The 23,784-nt window shown below is 38.2% G+C and overlaps 1 protein-coding gene across 1 annotated transcript in view; it reads left to right on the top strand.

Moving 5' to 3' along the window:
• oprl1 (opiate receptor-like 1) overlaps nt 1-20,532 on the top strand; it is a 46,610-nt gene extending 26,078 nt beyond the window's left edge. Inside the window, exons 3-4 of the mRNA XM_056249997.1 lie at nt 14,814-15,166; nt 19,330-20,532. Of these exons, the coding sequence (XP_056105972.1) occupies nt 14,814-15,166; nt 19,330-19,853 (877 nt within the window). The 3' untranslated portion in view covers nt 19,854-20,532. The remainder of the gene's footprint in view (nt 1-14,813; nt 15,167-19,329) is intronic.
• Nucleotides 20,533-23,784: the final 3,252 nt, after the last annotated feature.

Genomic DNA, 23,784 nt, shown 5'->3' with positions numbered 1-23,784 from the left:
ACAAGCTGTCTTTTGGCTCTGAGAAGGAACAACAGTAAAATTTGTTATCTCTCCCAAATGCTAGGTTACACACCAGTAACTTCATCATTCAGATCACACCGTGACATTTATGTCATGTTTACACATCATAGACACATTGACGGCCATAAGATTAATGACATACAATGCAGTCACCATATGACTTATGGACTTTCCTTACTTTTATTACAAAATTACAGTTGTTTGGTGCTTGGAAAGAGCAGTTTGCACAGATATATTGGAGAAAATATTTGTTGAGGTTTAAGTAAGAAAAACACACATTGTTTTGGAGCTTTTAGTCCGTGTGTGTTTGCTTTGAGATTATCTACTGTATGACCATGCTACTGTAGTGTACATCAACAAAAGGCACTTTGTAAGCAAATTTAAACATACATATGGGCTCTTTAAAGTCCAGTAGACTTTTGTTTATTGTATAGCACAACCATTTTTGCTTACTATTACTAGCCTGCACAAAGACTGAAAAAAAGAAAAGATGGATGACCTGTCTCCACTTCCTTCCACTATAGACAAATGAAGCCAAAATATCCCAGAAATAACTATTGACATCTTGCACCATTACGTCATTTGGAGCCCGAGGTGGTGCAGCAGTATCAAGGTCCCACTCCTGCAGACTCAATTGCAAGCACAGCTGTCAATCACAACCATACACCCTGTTTTTACAGCACCAAATACCTAACTAAAACCAAACTTATTGGTCAAACATGCATCAGCTTGACAATAACTACCGAAAATGACAGATTTCTAAAAAAAAAAAAAAAATGGACTTGACCCTGTTTTATTTTCATTTGATTTTAATCAGATTTTTATATGATAACTAAATTTCATATTTCTTTCCACACTCAATACACAGATGCTAACAGTATTTCATCTCTTCACATTTAACACTTGTAGCTCAGGAGGTCTTCACTAAAGCTGGTGAATGTCTTTGGCAGATAAGGTGTCAGAGTGAGAGTCTCTACAGAAACAATCTTCTGCCTCACGAATGACGCTCAGATACTCTCACCAACACTAGCTCTGCTGCTTTATTAAGATTTGAGACATTACTCTGCAGAAAATAATATTAAATTCCAGCAACCTCAACTCTTCTCCCTGTGACTTCAGTCAGTGGGTGCAATTAACATAAATATATCATCTAACATGGCAGGTCATATAATATTTATACCAGAGATCAAGTGATTACTCATTCCTTTTTCCTGCATGGATACGTAATCTATGGAGAGAGTTTCAAGAACCAAAATTAGAATTGAACTCACAGTACGGAAAAAAATATCAGCATTGCCACTTCTATCTCTCACAGTCAGATAAATAATACTTATAGTGAGGAATCTTGTGATGATGATCAAATGGTGAAGAAGAGCTATATCTGGATGTACAATAATGTTCAAAAGTTTTGGGTCTGTAATTTTTATTTAATTTTTTACCAAGACTGCATTTAGTTGGTCAAAAATACATTACAAATAGTAATATTGTGAAATAGTATTACAATTTTCTTATATATATATATATATATATATATATATATATATATATATATATATATATATATATATATCAGTGTCACGAGATTAAAAAGAACAGCGTTTATTTGAAATGGAAATATTTTGTAAGACTGTAAATGTCTTCACTGTCAATTGTGTATATCTGTATAAGAGGTCATTATATTAATTTATTTCAAACATATATATTCTTTATAATATTAATACCTTAATATTGAATAAAATAAAATATAGTTTACTTTTTAATGTATTCAACTGTAGTTGTATTCATCCACAAGAATGTATCACAGAAGTTAAACCTGCTGCCTATCATTTGGAATAGCATTTGCAGTTCAAGAATGCATTATGAAGCTGTCTAAAGAGTTTAAGTACACACACAAAAAAAATACTCCCTTACAATCTAAAACTTCAGTACTAATTTAGATTGGAAAAATATTTCCAGAGATCTCTTTGTTTTGTTGTATGCTTCCCATATCCTTCCAGTTTTAGCATCAGTTAATGGACTGAGACTGGCCCAAGCCCAAGACTGTCTGTAAACATTCAGGCCAAGATTGTGTAAATGAGACATGATTAGGGGGAGAGAGAAAAGCTGATGTGCATGAATGTATTCCCAATGGTTTCCCCAATAGCTCACTGCAGCCTCATCATCTCTGTAGATCTGAACGCTATTTTCCCTCTCCGATGTCTCAACCTTGATTACTCTCTCTCTCCATCCATCCACTTCATTGATCTCTTCCTTCTGCTGCTCTCAGGCTCAGGGTCTAGTTTCAGTGCTGTCTGATCCCAGTCTGGTTTTCAAGGAGTTGAAATGCTGTCAGCGCAAGATCAACCACAATTCTCACGAGTACCTTCCTCTTTCCATCCCAGACTAAGAGAGACTGAATCTCTCAGCCTTCAGTCTTAACATTTCAAAGCAATCTCTCTCTCTGTCCAGTGAGATTTTCTTTTACTCATCCAACTTTAGATTTTCTTGCTACAACCACGCCTGCTGTGAAATGTTTAATCTCTCTCGTTTTAGTTTGATTTGGTAACCCTGTGGAAAAAAAAAAAAAAACCTAGATCAGCTCTGCTGGTGACAAACACATGAGACACAACTTGAGCACAACTTTATTTGCCATTCATTTGATCTGGTTGCATAATCCACTAAGACTAGTCTTACAAGTTAGTTATCATATTTTTTTAAAAAGTGTAGATTGGCCTAATTTAATACCAAAAAGTAGGATTGACTGCCTCTTGACTGACTGCTAGTGGGTCATACTAGATCATAAAGGGGTGCTTGATTATAATTTATCTTTTCTAACATTAGTTTGTGTGTAATGTTGCTGTTTCAGCATAAACAACATCTGCAAAGTTACGACACTCAAAGTTCAAAGCAAAGGGAGATATTTTATTTTACAGAAATTACTTTTTAAGGACTACAACAAATGGCTTGTAAGGACTACATGAGCTTCCTCCCGGCTTAGTGACATCACATACCCTAAAATTTACATACACCCCACCCCCGGGTTGTGCCATCTCTCAGAAATTAGTTTTTGCAGTGTGGGATGTCTGTATTTATGCCTGAGTTTCATATTTAGTTTTCTTGTAAAGTCTATTCTAATAAACAATACAGTTTGGCATGGTGACAATGTAGTTTTGAAGTTAAGAACGAATAGTTTTATAACCAACTCTAGGGGAAAAACAGAGATTGCCAATTGCAGTATCAAATAAATCAAAAGCAAAAGGGGGTGCAATACTGTTTTGGGTATTAGCACTGAATAATGTCAAGACCCCTGTGGGAATCACATCCATGACAATAGAAAACTCTCTTGGTGTCAGTGGAATTTTATGGACATCTAGAAACTCAGAATAGGTGAGGAAACTGCCTTCTTGATTTAATAATTGATTGACTCGTACAATGCATGCTGAAAAACATTTTAACCATTTTTAAAACCAAAGCCTGCAAAATAAGGGGTTATTTTTTTGGGGGGATAGGAAAAGGTATGTGTGGCATGCAGGGCGGGTGAGAGCAATGGGAATGGAGTGAGTGTTACTGAGTGTTAAGGAGCTCCTCTACTGCTTGCAATAGTATGATATACCGTGTTTATTGTGTGAAAACGATCTCAGTGTTTGAAAACATATTTGAAACCTTCTTAAAATGCTCAGTCTTTATATGCTCATGCTTTTACAGTGAAATATTGAAACTGTATATTGAGATTTCATTAAAATATTGAACTGTAATTTGATCAGTGCAATGTTGTGATTAAAATATTCAACACATACTTTGTAATTTTGAGGCAGTTATAAGAGAATTACTGTTAACTTCTAATGAAGTCTGTTTATTAAATACAATATATCAGTGAAAACAGGGTGTTGTTTTCATTTGCCGGTTCAACTTGTCACCATAAACCCACAGGGGCTCATAAGCGGCATTCTAATATCGCTGGTGAAGCTCTTACTCACACTGACTCACACATACAGTTTCATAATTAGGGTCATGAAGTTCAGTGAAATTATTATCACTAGTGTCATTTCACGGCAGTGTTTGTATTGTGCTACAATATAGCTGGAAATATAAAAACTCTGTTTGAGTGAGAATGCAATTACAATCTTTTGTTCCACTTCCTGGGAAGTGCAACAAATAATCTAAAATTAATGTATTCGATAGTAAGCTTTGATAGTGCTTACTTTTGGATCCACAAGCCTTACTCTGGTTATTATTATTATTCTCAATGGTGATGTTTGTGGTGCTGTATGATTAAAATTGCTCTATACCTGTGTGACTCAGGACTGGAGGAGGATGTGCTGTCTGTCTTCTTCACTTCTTCACCACACTTACTCAGTCTGGCTCACGCTGTTGCATAACAACCCAGGAAAGTACACCAGAGGAGTCAAAAAGCACCATGTCATCTTATAATGATGCTGTATTATTATACTTCATTTTATTTTATTTATTTGCACAACTGATAGTCAGTTTTACACAAGGCTGTAATTATTTAAATACTATTTTTGTCAAGCTAATAAAGTGCACTAAAAGTAAAATTTGAGTGTGCCCAGTTTCCTCAAAATCTGGTAAAAATGCATATTTGGACAATTCCAAGGTTGACTTATAATGTAAATAAAGTATAGTCAAAGTAATAATAATAAACATTCTTTTTAAAAAGTGACATGTGAAGGCCAAATATGGTAACCCATACCCCCATGTCCTCTTTATTTAACCTATCCAAGTTAGTGCACACACAATAGGAGTAGTGAGCAGTGAACACACACCCGGAGCAGAGGGGTGTGTGTGTGTGTGTGTGTGTGTGTGTGTGTGTGTACATCAATTATTATTTTCAGCCCTCATTATGACCCTCTGTCTGAAATGATACATTTTTTAAGGGGCGGCTCCTTTAAGGCTTGTCAGTAAATTTGCTTCTCAGTAAGTCTGCTTGGGTCTAAATGGGATTTACAAAACGCTTATCCATTAAAGATGGAACTGTACCCACTTTATTTGAACCACCTTGCTCCTCAAAATTACAACCTGTAAGTATGATTAATTATTGATGTATATATTTTCTACCGGGTTTACAAAATATGTAGTTTTGTGTTTTATATTGTGTAGGTCTCCGGCTAACCGGCTAACTCACGTTATTACTGTCTTACTGAAACAGTTCTGCTAATCAGCTGTGGGCCCACTATAACCTACTTTAAAACTGCGTCCATTAATGCAGATTGTTCCCTTTCTCGTGCTGCGTCGAAAGACGACACTTTTGGGAACGCCTTCAGAGTCTTAAGCCTGTATGGAATAATAATAATAATTTGTTACATTTATATAGCGCTTTTTCTGGGACCTCAAAGCGCTACACATATGGAAGGGGGAATCTCCTCAACCACCACCAATGTGCAGCATCCACCTGGATGATGCGACGGCAGCCATACTGTGCCAGAACGCCCTCCACACACCAGCTTACTGGAGAGAAGACAGAGTGATGAAGCCAATTAGTATATAGGGATGATTAGGAGGCCATGATGGACAGAGGCCAAGGGGCAAATTTGGCCAGGATGCCAGGGTTACACCCCTACTCTTTTTCGAAGGACATCCTGGGATTTTTAATGACCACGGAGAGTCAAGACCTCGGTTTAACGTCTCATCCGAAGGACGGTGCTCTTTGACAGTATAGTGAACTATCTAAATCCTTATATCCAGATAATTCGAGCATCGGGTCCTCGTCCTGTGGGGAAGAAGCCGTAGAGCGGGCTTCCCAAACCTGAACGAGACCGACAGAGCTGGATTATGGAACTAGTCCAATCTTGATTGGTGTTGCGTCATGCCGTCACTCGTGACGCCGCATGTGACGGCGAAGCAGAAGCTATTAAAGGACGCCGGATCATAACAGCGTCAGCTTTCTGGTCTTCAGCAAGCATTCTATTGCCCCTTTTCCACCAAAGCATTTTGAGAGCCGGTTCGGAGCCGGTGCCTACTCGCGAACCAGTTCTTTGTGTTTCGACAGCCAAAGAACCGGTTCTCGGTCAGCAAAACTGGTTCCAAAGCGGCACCAACTCTTTGCTGGACTAGAACCGTTCTTTTACCATGTCATGCTTACGTCGGGTGCTGGGGGCGGGGTTATTGTGACCAACAACACGACGGGAAAGGTTGTGACCTTCATTGCTAAAAACACAGCGCTAGTAAAGATAGTAACAACGATTGAAGAATGGATTCTAAAGCGAAACAGTGGTCGGTGGAGGAGACAAACGGTTTGTTAGCGATATGGTCTTCGGCAGAGGTACAGCAAAAAATAGAAGGTGCTTCGAGAACAAAACGTGTTCGAGGAGATCCAGAGGGAGATGGCTGCAGCAGGATTTAACAGAACCATAGAGCAGATCAGTAACAAGTTAAAAAAACTAAAAAAGGATTACAGGGACCAAAAGAAGGAATTGGGCCAAAGTGGTAATGGACGGCCACGCAGTAGAAATCCCTATTTTGAGGTTTTGGACTCGTTCCTCGGCGACAGACCGGCGTGCCAGGTCACCGGGGCATTAAATTCTGCCACTGCCATGCTAGAGTCTATGGTGGATGAGACGCTGCTGCAGGGTATTGCCAACAACATTACTGATTCTGGTAAGTTTAACTTTTCTAATGTTTCACCTTGTTGCAAACCAACTATACATTTCTTAGCTGTTTCGTTTACAATGCTACTTATTACTAGTGTTACTTGCTTGAGTCAGCTAGCTAGCATGCTATTGCTAACAATAGCTAACGCAGACACTGTATAGGGTGCAATGGAAACTTTTGTGATTTAAACACTGTCTTATTTTTGTTGTTTATAGAGTTGTTGGCCATTGATGATTGTGAACCTGACCGGGAGCTACCGCTACCACTCCACTGCAGCTCACCAGCACCGTCTTGCAGCTCAGCAGCTGAAAGCTCCTCATCTTCCTCTTCCAGTCAGTCGACCAGAAAGGGTAAGGATTGTTGTTATCAGTCTTCATTAAATAGTTCACTGCAGATCTGTTGTATTTGATAAGATTGCATAAAGTGCTCAATAAGTGTGTACTAGTGGTAGTGTACGGATATGATAGTAGACATACGTTAAGGTGTATCAGTGTAGTATTATATCATATAATATTATTTTGTTAATATGTTGCATTGACTCTTGTGTTAGATTCTTTACAATTGCAAAATACACAAAGATCTGTGTTAATTTTTATGTTTTTTTGTGCACAGGCAAAAGGAAACGAGACATGAATGGGGAGCTGCTGGAATATTTTGAGAGGTCTGATGAAAGGTTTCTGCAGCACTGCAAGGACATGAATGATACCTTGCTGAAGAAAATGGATGCAGACTCAAGTGCAATGCTAGGACTCATGGAGCGTATGGTCACAGTGATGGAGAGGCAACCCCACTGCTGAGTGCTACTAAATCAGAAAGAAACAATGTTGCACACTTTTCACTGCACACACTTTAATTTTTTGGGATTTTTTTGTACTTGTTTTTAAATAAACGTTTTATAAAGAAACATGTCTGCTGTGGAATGCTTAATCAACAAAGAAACAAATGCAAGTAATCAAGGTTTAAGAATTGTTTTTTATTTACATTTGTGCAGAAATTGTGCATTTTATTTACACACTGCTGCATTTCAGGAAACCAGAAAGAGATAACTATTAACTCAGCAAGTAAACATAAAAATGTTACATCTGGTGTTATGGCAGTTTAATTATTTAACAAAAAAACACAGGTAGAATTACAATGTATGGCAGTGGTAAGAAAAAATAAATCAGTCATTCCGTGTACAAAAGTACTGTATTAACGCAGCTCTGATGTCAGCCCCTTCTTGATTACCATGTTCAGGTACCGCCTGGACAGGAGGGTGAATGTTTATAGGTCTGTCTTGATGCTCCTCTGTAAAGTTATCCCCATGTTCCTCACAAATGTTGTGAAGCACACAGCAGGCGAGTGTCATTTGCTTGCTCAGCTCCAGCTTGCAGTCATTTCTTTTTAGGAGGCACCTCCATCACCCTTTTAGTCTCCCAAAACACATCTCCACAACTGACCATGCACTGCTCAGCCGGTAATTGTAGGTCTGTTGTTCATGTGTCAGTCTGCCAGTGTCTGAAAAGGGCTTCATGTGCCAGTTCTGCATGGGGTAAGCTGGGTCACCAATTAGATAATATCCAACATCACACCCAGAGATGTTAATTTTATTTTGGCATAATAACTCCCCGTCATTTAGGACTTCCCACAAATATGACTGTCTCAGTACTCTTGCGTCGTGAACACTACCTGGATAGCCAACGCATACATCCCAGAAAAGACCTTTGCTATCAACCACTGCTTGGAGAACAATTGAATGCCATCCTTTCCGGTTGTAATAGTCTCTAGGGTACTCCACTGGTGCTATTATAGGGATGTGACTTCCATCTATTGCTCCAACACACTGTGGTACTCTCCAACGATTCTGAAAGAATGTGGCCAGTTCTACAAACTTGTCAGCTTCAGGAAATGAAATGTGCACAGGAAGCAGCACCCTGTTGACTGTGCAGCAAAAGTCCTAAACACAGTTAAACACAGTGCTGAGGCCTACCCCAAAAAGATGGCTTATGGTCCTGTATTCGCTGCCGGTGGCCAGTTTCCAGATGCCAATTGCCACTCGCTTTCGGATTGTGACACACATACGGTAATTTGTGTTCCTTCTCCCCATGTCAAGCCTGAGTCGACCACAGATATACTCAAATGACTCCCGGGACACTCGGAAATTATGCAAAAACTGTTGAGCGTTGAAATCCGGAACGATTGTGTCCCACCAGTGCTGAGATCGTGGGTTTGCGGCGTGTGCCCAGACAACAGGCGGTCTCCATCTTGCGATATGCCGCAATACTAACGTTGCCTGTAAAGATAAAAATCGGTGCACCATTTTTTTGTTTTATTTCCAATGTAATCTATAGGTAGTCTGCGCTACCGGTACATTCTGTAGCTAACGTTAGGGCCATTAGAGCTAGCGGCCTTGCATTTGCATCCAACAAGAGCTAAAATCAATAATAAGAATCGAAACAAGTTATATAATTACCCTTCTTCTCGAACGTAACCTCCGTCTATAGTTATCCAGACGAGCAGCACAAATGTGTTCTATATAAGATCGCAAAGCCAGGAGAAACATTTGCAGAAAGCCGATGTAGTCCGCCATTGTAACTGTTGTGATTGAAGTTGCCGCAAGAGTTTCTCACGTATGGCGACGTAGACAGTGACGTAACGACATTGTTCGCTTGGCTCTCTAGTCAGTGGAAAAACAAACAGGTTCTGAAAAGGTTCGCAAGTTGAACCAACTTTGAACCAACTTTGAACCAGCACCAGTCCCGAACCTTTTTTGGTGGAAAAGGGGTATATGTTACCTTGTCTGTCTTATTTGGTGTTGTTTGTCAGTCACAAAGCACAATATATGGCTATTAAGAAAGTTTACAGTGTGTCCCCTTGCCCGCGCTATATGTGCCAGGGTGACACACACTCGCTCTGTGTCATGTGTTTGGGAGTTGAGCATGCACAGGCAGCGCTCGAGGGTGCTATCTGTGCAAATTGTGATCTGCTACCTCTCAGAACGCTCCGCTCCCGCCTGGCCCTGTTCGATGAGACAGGCAAGGCTCACGCTCCCCGTGAGGCGTCTTCTTAAGGCGTCTTCGTTCATGCGGATCGCAGATGGAGCTGGTTGACGATGTTGAGACGGCTTCGGCCCTTTCTCAACATTCAGCGGGCAGCTCTGTCGGTCTCATTCAGGTTTGGGAAGTCCGCTCTACAGCTTCTTCCCCACAGGACGAGGACCCGATGCTCGAATGATCTGGATCTGAGGATTTAGATAGTTTGGGCCTCGAGGCAGGAGAATGTAAGGACTAGCCACCTCATTCTCCTGCCTTCGAGGAGCTGCTGGAGGTTGTGACCAGAGCAGTGGCCAAATTAAATATTGAATGGCCATCAGAAAAGCAGGAAACGTTTAAGAAAAGTAATTTAGATGAACGTTTCCTGCAGGCTCGGTCACAGCCTTCTCGCCGGAGCCTCCCGTTTTTCACCGATATCCACGCTGAGGTGTCGAGATCGTGGAACAAAGCCACTCTCGTCACGATTATCGAGCGGCAGACTTGTCTCTCTGTACTACCAAGGAGATGGCCCGGGCCACTGGCCGCTCCATGGTAGCACTGGTAGCCACGGAGAGACACCTATGGTAGACCAATCACAACAGACTGGGCCATCTGGCCAATCAGAGCAGAGCAAGCTCACGGAAAGGAGGGATTAAGAGAGACTGAATCTGCGAACGAGTCGTCTGAGAAGCATTGCAAAATTTGGTGATTCTCCCATGTATATTATGAGAAAATGTTTGATGCATGTAAACCTGTTGTAGCAGACCTCCAAAACAAAATTAGGAACCTTTTAAATAGTACAAGTAATTGAGTGAGAACAAGGTTTGGTATTGGTCAAAAAGAGGACGTTTTTGGAAGTGTGATGGCAACAGAACTGCTTTAGAAATGACTTAAATTGATTGAGCATTTCAAAGTCAGAAGCAGGATCTCATCATATTAAATATATTCACACTCTTTAAAATGATATGCAAGAGAACTCTAAATAAACAAATAAACACAAATTCAGACAGAGAGATAGCAGAGGCATCAGACATAAATTCTAACCTGCTGAACGAGCCTGAAAAAGACTTCACCTGTCATTATTGTTAAATGTCAGTTTGACTAAGTGGTGTTCGGGTCAATTTGACCCGGAGAAGATTTTCTTTTTCCCGAAAATACTAGTTGATGTTATCGCTTTGGACTGAAACTTAGTGACTTTGTTCCCAAACGGTTTAACTAAATCTCAGGGTTTTTTTGAAAATTTTCTTATTTTTTTGTGGGAGTTTTGTTACCTTGTTACACTTGTGGTGTTCCCGGTCAAAAATGACCGGCCTATAAAAAATAGCTTATAAGTCACTCATTATACCATATTTTCACCCAATCTTGGATTCAATCTTTTTGTCAACTTCTTCTCTTTCAATTAGGACTGGTTTTATATTTCTGTTTGCATCTGATTAATCGTGGGCCTCATTTGTCTGAAAGTAGGCATCTCATTTTTTGAGTAAAAAACAAATAATTTATGAGTAAATTTGGAAATATGAAAAAAAAAAATGAAAAAAATGGCTACTGTTGATTACACTAGTCTACTCTAATGTTTCACCAGGAATTTTGTTTTGAAACTTTTGTTTTGTAAAAAATATGGCACATAGTCACACTTGTGGTGTTCCCGGTCAAAAATGACCGGCCTATAAAAAATAGCTTATAAATCACTCATTATACCATATTTTCACCCAATCTTGGATTCAATCTTTTTGTCAACTTGTTCTCTTTCAATTAGGACTGGTTTTATATTTCTGTTTGCATCTGATTAATCGTGGGCCTCATTTGTCTGAGAGTAGGCATCTCATTTTTTGAGTAAAAAACAAATAATTTATGAGTAAATTTGGAAATATGAAAAGAAAATATGAAAAAAATGGCTACTGTTAATCACACTAGTCTACTCTAATGTTTCACAAGGAATTTTGTTTTGAAACTTTTGTTTTGTAAAAAATATGGCACATAGTCACACTTGTGGTGTTCCCGGTCAAAAATGACCGGCCTACAAAAAATAGTTTATAAATCACTCATAATACCATATTTTCACCCAATCTTGGATTCAATCTTTTTGTCAACTTGTTCTCTTTCAATTAGGACTGGTTTTATATTTCTGTTTGCATCTGATTAATCGTGGGCCTCATTTATCTGAGAGTAGGCATGGTCAAAAATGGTCACAATGGCCGACCATTGAAAGTGAATGGGAGAGACTGAAAATAACAGAACAATTTAGTTTTCAGGAGCATGTTCATTATTTTCATGTACACATATGAGCATGTGTGCTTGCAAACATCGAGCCCTTGGACCTGTGCATGTATCGATACATTTATACACACGCTACCCAGACACACACACGTTAAAACACACAAACTTTTTTGAGTATTACACACATTATTTTCCACAGAGAGAAATTTGATCCTACCCTAACCTGCATCTAGTATACATTTATCCATCTGACATTACCACACACACACACACACACACACAAACTGGCCATGACTGCAGTGACCCGGCTTCAAAAGAATCTTTCTTTCATGGTCTTGTTTCATCACAGCTTTCAGACAAAATATTATGACATTTTGTTTTGGAACTGTGAGGTTCTCACACAGAACTAGACAATATTTACAAATATACATCATGTGATAGCACAGGCATATATAAAATGCCTCACAGCACCTTGCTTGTCATTCATTTGTGGCAGCACAATGCAAAACAGCTCTCTGCACATGATGTTATTCATCAGATTTTTGACTCAGAAACTAGTGAGGAGGAGGACATGCAGGATGCATCTTGCAGTGAAGATGTTTCTGAAGAGGAAGGCCTTCAGAAGAAAACCTGCCTTGCCTCATAGGTGGGGATGAAGGCCAGGACAAAGTTCCATCTTTTGACCAGAATGAAACGGTAACCTCAGCTGGGCCCTCATCACTGGAAGACTGCTCCTCATCAGTTGTTTCAAGCTCCGTAGCCGATTCAGTGGTGCCTTCCTCTTCAGAAACATCTTCACTGCAAGATGCATCCTGAATTTCCTCCTCCTCACTAGTTTCTGAGTCAAAAATCTGATCACGGCCTGTGTGTGTGTGTGTGTGTGTGTGTGTGTGTGTGGTAATATCAGATGGATAAATGTATATTAGATGCAGGTTAGGGTAGGATCAAATTTCTCTCTGTGGAAAAGAATGTGTGTAATATTTAAAAAAGTTTGTGTGTTTTAACGTGTGTGTCTGGGTAGCGTGTGTATAAATGTATCGAAACATGCACAGGTCCAAGGGCTCGATGTTTGCAAGCACACATGCTCATATGTGTACATGAAAATAATGAACATGCTCCTGAAAACTAAATTGTTCTGTTATTTTCAGTCTCTCCCATTCACTTTCAATGGTCGGCCATTGTGACCATTTTTGACCATGCCTACTCTCAGATAAATGAGGCCCACGACTAATCAGATGCAAACAGAAATATAAAACCAGTCCTAATTGAAAGAGAACAAGTTGACAAAAAGATTGAATCCAAGATTGGGTGAAAATATGGTATTATGAGTGATTTATAAACTATTTTTTATAGGCCGGTCATTTTTGACCGGGAACACCACAAGTGTGACTATGTGCCATATTTTTTACAAAACAAAAGTTTCAAAACCAAATTTCTTGTGAAACATTAGAGTAGACTAGTGTGATTAACAGTAGCCATTTTTTTCATATTTACTTTTCATATTTCCAAATTTACTCATAAATTATTTGTTTTTTACTCAAAAAATGAGATGCCTACTCTCAGACAAATGAGGCCCACGATTAATCAGATGCAAACAGAAATATAAAACCAGTCCTAATTGAAAGAGAACAAGTTGACAAAAAGATTGAATCCAAGATTGGGTGAAAATATGGTATAATGAGTGATTTATAAGCTATTTTTTATAGGCCGGTCATTTTTGACCGGGAACACCACAAGTGTGACTATGTGCCATATTTTTTACAAAACAAAAGTTTCAAAACAAAATTCCTGGTGAAACATTAGAGTAGACTAGTGTGATCAACAGTAGCCATTTTTTTTCTTTCTTTTTTTCATATTTCCAAATTTACTCATAAATGATTTGTTTTTTACTAAAAAAATGAGATGCCTACTCTCAGACAAATGAGGCCCCCGATTAATCAGATGCAAACAGAAATATAAAACCAGTCCTAATTGAAAGAGAACAAGTTGACAAAAAGATTGAATCCAAGATTGGGTGAAAATATGGGATAATGAGTGACTTATAAGCTATTTTTTATAGGCCGGTCATTTTTGACCGGGAACACCACAGGTGTTATAGGGTTTTGAACACCACATGAGGGTTAAAGAGGAACAAAACCACCAGGCAGAGAATTTGAGGATCACTTCATATTGCAAAACATTGGTGCTGCAGTTTCATCTTAATATAAGTGACTAATTATTTTTTTTAGAAAAAGTGTTTTTAATTATTATAATTTAAATAATAAATGTCAAGTCAATTTTATTTGCATGTAGCTCTTTTCACAATACAAGGCACACATTAAAATAAATGTACATATTTATATACAAATTGGTTACATAGTATGAGTAATACTATCATGTGTTCATTGAATAATGATTTGTTTATTTATTTATTATTAATTTTTATATGATATAATATGCTTTTAATTTTAATTTCAACAATGTCAAAACATTTGTTAGAGTGAATGTGGAGCCGTTGTGAATGATGTGATTATTGGTACAGCACAGCGACTGTTATCTACCTTTCTCAAACATCATAAAACAGCTGCCAACCCAATAATTCATGCTTTTAATGCATTGTCATGGCAGTGCTTTGCTCATATTTACCAAGAAAATTCCTTGTGTGTGCAAGCAGACTTGGCAATAAAGCTCTTTCTGATTCTGATTCCAATATTTGTAATTGTTTCTGAATCTTGGAGCATTGACACAGTGGGGATCACAGGTTGTAGCTATCAAATAAAACAAGACATTGCTGACAACACATTAAAAAGTAAAGCTGTGATGTGAAATGTCATTTTAATGCCATTGTTGCGGAGGGCCCAGGGGAGCGACAACTGATCTGTTTCCTTGCAAACACAGACTGCTTTTTGTCAGGATAAATGTGTTTAGCTGTTCATCCTGATTCATATTTTCATTCTCTTTTTATTTTTATTGTCTCTTTCTCTGTCACTTTCCCAGATATACCAAGATGAAGACAGCTACCAACATCTATATCTTCAACCTGGCACTGGCCGATGCGCTGGTTCTGGCTACGCTTCCCTTCCAGGGCACAGATGTGTTCCTTGGTTTCTGGCCCTTTGGCAATGCCCTGTGCAAGGCAGTCGTCTCCATCGACTACTATAACATGTTCACTAGTGTGTTCACCTTGACCGTGATGAGCATGGATCGATACGTGGCCGTGTGCCACCCGGTGAAAGCCCTGGACATGCGGACGCCCCACAAGGCCAAAGTGGTCAATATTTGTGTGTGGGTCTTGGCTTCAGCCATAGGGGTCCCGGCTATGGTACTTGGAGACGTGGAAGATGACAACGGTGAGTGTGTGTGTGTGTGTACCGTTATGACCCTATTTACTTTTTTTGTTTTCTTTTATTAACTATTGATTAAATTTGTAAACTATTGATTAAACTATTGATTACATTTATAAACTATTGATTAAACTATTGATAAAATTAAATTTGACTACTAAATTTAATTTGTGATTTATTAAGACGCGCATCAGTATTGTGTGCATAGACAGCAAACCAAAATCGAGTTCTCTTTTTCGTGCTTGAACAAACAACAAACTTTTTGTCGAGTGTCCTCATATGAGCAGTCTTAAATAAGTTAAACAAAGTCTTAAATGAATGTAAAGAGTTGTGAGAATGAGACGCGTGTGAGATCCGTGTCATGTGCAGCAGCGTCAGATCCAGTGACAGCAGTCACTAATATGGTCTGTCATTAATGTAAATCAAAGAACAAAGTTAACTGAGGAAATTACTCATTGGACTTGACTAAATAACTTTTGTAGCTTTAATAAGGATTAATCTAGATTTAATTGATAGTTTATGCATATCTTTATTAAATTTCTGTATATGTATTAGACTGGTAGAAAGGGCACAGGTAAATATTACGTTTATTATATGTTTATGTGAGGATTGTTTTAAGTTGACTTAAATTAAAAGTTGTTATATTGTTTGAAGCCTAATAAATGTTAAGAAAATATATATAGCTTTTAATTACAGTGTAATGTTGAATGGCTATAATTAAAAAATGTCATTAAGATATCAGTTAGCTGTATTAGTATCAATGATATTGGCCTTCACTCATAAAAATATGCCATGTTTTTATGTTGTTTCTGCAATCATTTGGAGATTAACTGTGACATTGTTACATTATAAAATATGTAAAAAAAAAAAGTTTTTAATCGTAATTAATGAGAAAAAAAGTGTGTGATTAATAGGTTTTTTTTGGTGTGTGTAAAAGTAAAGTTTCCTGTTGACTTTAATGTAAAAGATACCTTCAAATGCAGAAAATATGGGAATGATGACAGTAACTCACAGTCCAGTCAGTGAATATTAATTCATTTATTTAACGTTCAATCGGGAGCAGCCGTTTTACTACCACATCTACTAATACACTGAATAACAAATTATAACACCTTAGACCTACAGGGGAATCGTAATACGGCTGTTTATGTGTGGGGTGGTTTGTTTGTCAATAATGCATGCACTATTAATGGGCTTTAAAAAGCACATCAGAGCATTTCAGTGTTAATCAGTTTGCTGTTATGGGTTCCATTGAAGTTACAGTAATTGCTCTGCACACTGTTCAGAAAGCAGAACCACAGGTGACCCAGAAGAGCCTTTCCTCCCCGTGGCTTTGAGCTCTTGATAATCATAGCATTTGCTAATTGAATGAGGTTTCTTTTTAGTAAAAAAAAAAAAAACATGAAAGTACCTTGCTAGGTTAATTGTATTAGCGGGAAACAGGTTTAATACCATGCTGAGCTTGCCTTTCTTCTTAAACGTGAGTGTGCATTCCTGTCAGTCTGAAATGCATTTTGAGTTTGTAAGAGTGAATCTCATGGGGGAAAAAATTTCCAGGTTGTATATAAATTACATTTTGATTTGTGACCTATTAACTATGTGTCCATCAGTGAAGGTGTGTGCGTGACCACTCATTTGTATTTGTGTGGATGTGTGACACTTGGGCCAGGTCCTGGGTCTGTTCGATATCTCCTCAACACCCTCTTCTCATCCATTATTCAAGAACATAATAGATCTAAAAAAAAAATGGATAAGCCCATTTAGATTTATTGTGTTGTGTAAAAAAACCTTTGCTGATCTCTAGTTCCCTCTCAGGGAAGTAATTACCACTAAACTAACACATTAAAGGACAAAGCATGTACATTACAGATGAATTATAAATCTAATCCTACTTGGACCTATGCATGCATTTGTGCCTGAGGTTAAATTTATTAGAGGTTAAAGACTTGCTTTATATCCAGTATATATACATTTTGTTATTTTTTTTATTACTGGCCCTAGACTTTCTTATATTTAAATCTCTTATGCTTTTTCTTTTGTCAATGCAGTAAAAACAGTGATATTATTACAATTTAAAAATTATTTTCTATTTTAATAGAGAAGCCATTACTCCAGTCTTCAGAGTCACATGATCCTTCAGAAATCATTCTAGTATGCGGATTTGCTGCTCAAGAAACATTTAGTATAATTATTATCAATGTTGAAAATAGTTGCTTAACACTGCTTAATATTTTTGTGAAAAACGTGATTTTTTCCCCCAAGATTCTTTGAAAGTTCATAAGAAGAGCATTTATTTGAAACAAAAATGCTTACTGAATAAAAATGTTTGCCTAATTTCTTGAAAAAATTGAATTTTAGTATAAATAATATGAAATATAAGTATAATATAGGCCTATAAATATAACTATAACTATAAGTATATACATTTATATTAGTAAATATGAGTATAAAAAAAATAAATGTACTATAGCATTTTCTAGGGCCAAAATTTGTTTATCACATTATTGTAATAACATTCTTATTATTTTTGTTTATCACATTTTTTTTAAATACATTCTAATTCATTTTTTTTATGTCAGCACATTTCTCTCCAAGTCTTATTGACTTATTACTGTAATATGGCGTGGCGTTTGTTTTTCTCTTCTTCTTCTTTTTTTGAGTGTCACTATAAGCATTAAAGTTAATTAGTTTCATCTTTTCCATTTTGGATGTAAGAGACCACTCGTGGAAGAGTGAGAAAAAGAATAAATATCGTGCTGCACCGCTTAGCTCACTGCACCTTTGTTCACGAAACATAATCACAGAATTTTTAAGGTGCTGACAGCTGAATTAATCGCAGATCCTTGGGGTCTGAGATGAAAGACAGATGCGCTCTTAAATAGGTTCTAACAATGCCAGTGTGCTTTACTGTATAGAGTTTGATGAAAATAGCTCAAACTCTTTGGACACGCAGTACAGTTCAGATGATCAGTGTTTCTCTCAGCAGAATGTTCAGACAGATTTCTTTCGTAACACTCTCTCTCCTCTCCATTACTGCCAGGCTGCAACATATTTATTTATTCATCACTTCATGCAAGTTGCGTTCTGCTGCCGTTGACACTGCAGGGAAAGACAGACAGAAGCAGAGGGAGGGAGGATGACAGAGATTCAGAGCTGGAGGGATGTGGACGAATGTCTGTAAACAAATGTCCAGCAGTGTAGCTGTTAAATCTTTATTTAACTTTTTAGCAAAGCTGTTCCGTCTCAAAATAGTCTTCAGACAAACAAGCGGACTTGGAACAACGAGTTGCTTGGTCAACATGGCAAATGATTCATTATGATTGCATATTTCCTATTGGTGGACCGTGGGAGCAAAGAAATTCAGAAGCACTGCAAACTGTTGCATGTTTTACTTATAATTCTATTTATTATAACTAATTCCAACTGGTTACAAGCATATTTTTCCAGTCTGTTTCCACAAGTATTTGAAGATGCAAGGAGATCTGTGCTTGTCAAAATCCTGCTGTTTTACTGATTTGAGTGATTGATTTTGGATGATACGAATACAAAGCAATTTTGAAATGCCTTAGAAATGATCCTGCAAAATGATTGATTTTAGTGGAGAAAAAAAAGGTTAACTATGAAAGACGCTGTTCTCTGGACCGAATTGCAGTTGCCTCTTATGTGCAAATGTAGTCAGGGTGCAGCTTTAGACCAGATGGATGGATGGATGGATGGATGAAAGACCCTCTCTTGTCACTTGTGACAAATTTTTAACGGGAGTGTTGATGTAGCAGGCAGAAAGTCCGGATTCACACATATCAGAAATGGAGAGGCTTTTAATGCTCTCAGATGTAGGCTGTCAAAAATGTCAAGAGGAGTGGCAGGGAGAAAATGATTAACTGTGAAAAACATTTTCAGAAAAGGGCATGCTGAATCTGTAAAAATCTCTATATTATCGAATGAGTGGCACTCAATATTATTTACTTATCAGTTTTAGACCTTTTAGTTTTCTAAAGGTTTTTTGTTTGTTTTTGTCAATGGTCATCAGAGCAGTACATAGCACTGGATATTTCAGGAAAATATACTCATGAATTCTTTAACTTGAATGTATCAGCTTGTCTGTCTATCTGTCTAAAACCTTCAAGTTTCAAGGCTTAAATGTGACTAATATTTTTCTTTCCTCTCAGGCATCGAGTGCATTTTAGTTCTCCCGGATCCTCGCAGTTACTGGGACCCAGTGTTCGGGACGTGTGTTTTCCTTCTCTCCTTCCTGATTCCTGTGGCGATCATCAGTGTGTGCTACAGCCTCATGGTGAAGCGCCTCCGCAGCGTTCGCATCCTATCGGGATCCAAGGAGAAAGATCGCAACCTTCGGCGCATCACGCGCATGGTGCTGGTGGTAGTCGCGGCTTTCGTTGTGTGTTGGACGCCCATCCAGATCATGGCCCTGGCGCAGTCACTGGGCTTCAACTTAGCCAGCGTCCAGACGGTGGTGTTCATGCACTTCTGCATCGCCCTGGGCTACGTCAACAGCAGCCTTAACCCCGTCCTCTATGCGTTTCTCGATGAAAACTTCAAGCGCTGCTTCCGCGAGTTCTGCCACCCCTCCCCGTTTGGCCTTGATGCGCAGCAGTCGAGCCGTATGCGCAACATTGCGCGTGAGGTGGCCTACAACTGCAAGACTGCGGATGGGAACAGTAACCCCGCATGACTAGGCGTGGAGCTGCCCCTGGTCAGCCCTGAGCCGCGACCTAATCCAGGGACAGGAAACTCAAATTCTGAGCTGACTCAGATAACAACACTCTAGCACCATAGTCACCTCCGCCAGGTGGGCGGGGGAAAGGGTTGGGCTAGGAGTGAGGGCGGAGTCATGTTAAACGACACAACCTTTTAGGGACAAAGGGGCTCACTTTACAGTGTCTTAATTGGATTTGGATGTTATTGTCTACAATTCTGTTCTTATTCAATAATTATTACACTTTGTCGGTCAGTGTTGCAGCCTTGTACAGATGCTTTTTATGTCTCTCTTTACAACAATCAATGTTTCTCTTGAAATTTAAGACTGTAGGATTTCATCGCCTTAAACATACTTCTGAACCTATGGATTAAGTGTTTCAGTCCTTTTTGTGGTATTGCCAAGTGTTGGACTGTACTATATACACTATAGAGTATATATAGTGTATAAACAATATATAGTAAATGGACTGTACTATATATTATATAACTACATACACTTATGACACGAATCTGAAACAACAGAGACTCGTAAAGCCTGATTGTTTTTTTTTTAAAGTTGATGTTTTTTCTTGGTTTGACTGTACAATAAGCAAAAATATTTTATATTCATGTACGTTTGGTAGCACAGATTCAAGCTTTCAAGCTTAAAGGGGACCTATTATGCAAAATTTACTTTTATAAGGTGTTTGAACACAGATGTGTCCACAGTGCATGTAAACAACCAGCATATAATGGTAAAATCCGCCCACTCCTTTTTTTATAATCCCAATAAACTATAAATAGTCTCTCCAAACGAGTGGTTCCAGAAGCCCCGCCCATGACTAGAGATGATCTGCCCTATTAGCATAGACCTGAGTAGCAGCTGGAGAACCCTCACTGTAGCAGCTGGAGATACATAATGTCTGTGCCTAAAAACACTGCAAATGTTCTGTTATTTGATGTACCAACGATTATAAGAGTCTCCTTAGACTTCCGACATCTGAGCCATTGAGGACACCATGGTTGAATTTCATTTATGAAGGATATGTGCCGAAGAAAATCATTAAAGTATTATATATTTGCGTAAATCATTTTACGCTGGACTGCTTCACAAACAAGGGTCAGTTCAACGCTGGATTTGCACAAAAGTTGTTTCTGAACGATTTTTAGATTAACATGATGGTACATGCTAGTCGATGAGTTGAATCAACTTAACTCTACAACAACTACATACATTTATCCACTAACCATTCAGAAACGTCCAGTTGCATTCTATAAGTCCTCAGTCTCTCCATCATTGTCTGACTAACATGTAAGGCTAAACACCGCTACTGACAATTTCTGACATTTTGGCTGTGTGACATTGTCCAGTTTTGTTGTTGCCGAAGAATCTGAAGCATGTGGGGTATTTTAAGCTGAAACTTCATACGCAGGGTGAATTCCAAACAGCGTTTTTGCACCCTTGAAGGTTACTTCGTCAAGGGGGAGCCATTTGTAGGAGCATTCAAAATGAAAGTGAAAAACTGCATCCCTTCACAAAGGGCCCTTCCACAGTTCCGTTGGTGAAGGGAAATGCAATGGTCACTTCAAGGAAGTAATTGAATAGTTTATGGTCATGTTCAGCCCTTCGGAGTGAGTAGGGCATAGGAATGCTCACTTCCGATTGGAATTTGTGTACATTCTGGGGACACCAGAGACTTATATTACATCTTGTGAAAAGGGGCATAATAGGTCCCCTTTAAAAAAAAAAAATACTTGTAAAGAAATGAAAACTTATTGCAAAACCGTTGCTGTAGTGTTCTATTATGTGCATTAAATTAAGTTAATCACGTTAGAGGCTGTGCATTGTTGAAGAAGTCCATCAGCATTGCCTCGTTTATTTTTTTAATGTTTTCTGCGCCGCTATGTATCTTGCTTTGTTAATACATACGGATTCTTCTCGATGAGACAGACAACAAAGAGCCAGCATTGTCATGGGTTTACATCACAGACCACTGAATGTGAAAAAAAGACTGTAAAAAAGCCAAATTAAATATATATATATATATTGAAACTGTCAGTGAAATATAGAGAAAATGTACACTTAATGCTTATTCCTGTAAACTTTAACTTGTTATTGTGATTGTTTGTTTACTTGCTGCATTGACTGGCTGATTATCTACTTGCATATTTATTGACTGGTGGCACCATTTTCAGATGGACTTAAATCAAATGCCAGCTAGTGCTATGGACGTTTACACAGCCTATATGGGAAATCTTTGAAATCTTTTTCTCTTCTGCATACTTATTAATTAAAGAGCAGTTATCAAAAGGCACTTCTATCTTCTATTGCGTGCTATGGGTGTAATGCACTGTGTTTATGATTTGAAATTCTCACTGGATGATATTTTGATATATTTTGAATTTTGATATATATATATATATATATATGCGACAGTTGTTGCGCCGCAACAGCTTGAAGCTGTCTACACTGGATGCAACACATGACCATTGCAAATCTATTTGTTCTTCATGTCAGAAGTTGTACGAGCGCTTGAAGTACGTCAGAAATAGAACGGGACATCAGTTTACTGCCAGAAATTTGTGTGTCGCATCACGCCGTGCCGCATACAGTGTAGACAGCATCACTGGGTTCTATTTGCTTTTGTTTTGCCGCTCGCATCTGGTGTAGACAAGGTTTAATTAGGCTTAAGGTCAGAACTCTGACTGAGTCACATACAAAGGTATATTTTCTTCTGTTGAAGCCATTCTGCTATTGATTTGCTCCTGAGCTTTGGGTCATTGTCCTGCTGGATCACCCAAGTTCACATGAGATGCAAAAAGAGGAGAAAATGGATTGTATTCTCCAGCTATATGTCCTGATAAGCTGAGAATAAATTAATTTTGTCAATGAAAACAAGCTGTCCAGGCCCTCAGGCAACAAAGCAGCCCCAAACCTAGTGATTCACATTCTTTTTCCACCATGCACTGTGAATGTTTAAACAGTGGGTTCAATAATTATATGAAAATGTATAAATGTTTGTGTGTTATTGGTTTGAGCCGAGGATTCACATACTTTTCTTGCAACTGTATTTCTCAACTAAAAAAATGTTTAAATGAGATGCATTCATATTGGGTGGCACCTCAATTGCACAGCATGTGTATCTGCCATCATACTTCATTTCACAGATCACTTTGTGCTTGTTAAAGAAAACAAAACCTCGGATGTGAACATGTCTTGAAATTCGCAGGAATTACACTGGTCTACAATTTTGTATTAGTCATCTGCTTCAGAGATAAAATGTGCTATTTATTATGTATATTGATGTGATAAATTCAAATATGACAATTAAAACAACCGACTGGCTACTGTTTCCAAGCTATTTAAGTTTTTACCTTTTACGTCTATGTATATTGTGTAGACAGTGCCTGTCACCGTTCCTGTTTATGGAATACTTTAAAAATCAGCAAAAGGGTTATATAAATAAAACAAATAAATAAAAATATCTATTGTGTACATAGTTTAGTCCTGTTCAGAGTCTACTATGTGCTTCTTGGCTTGTTTCTTGTATTCATTAAATGGAGCATCTCTTGACACTGTCCAGAAATAGTCTACAAGCATTAATGGGCTCCATTTGCTCCATTTGATGTTGTCTGCACTGCTCATACAAGTATGATTTATCTCTGCTTACTTTGGCTTAACGGAAATGTGTCTCTTTGCACAATCAAACACTGACATAAGAGAACAAGACACTTTATGACAGGGATGCAAAACTCCTGTTCCTAGAGGACCACAGCCATGCAGAGCTTAGCTTCAACCCTAATTAATCCAGCTCTTTGTAAGGGATCGTCTGGGTTTGTTTCTGTTTTGGGTGGGTTTTTGTTATGTGTTTAAGTTCTGTGTTCTAAGTTTGTTGCTGTGGTTTTTTTAATGTTTGATTAATTTT

This window comes from Rhinichthys klamathensis, unplaced genomic scaffold (genome assembly GCF_029890125.1).
Source record: "Rhinichthys klamathensis goyatoka isolate OS25496 unplaced genomic scaffold, OSU_Roscu_1.1 h1tg000066l_1, whole genome shotgun sequence".
NCBI lineage: Eukaryota > Metazoa > Chordata > Actinopteri > Cypriniformes > Leuciscidae > Rhinichthys > Rhinichthys klamathensis.
The sequence above is the reverse complement of the archived record's forward strand: the minus strand, read 5'-3'. Positions and strand labels throughout refer to the sequence as shown.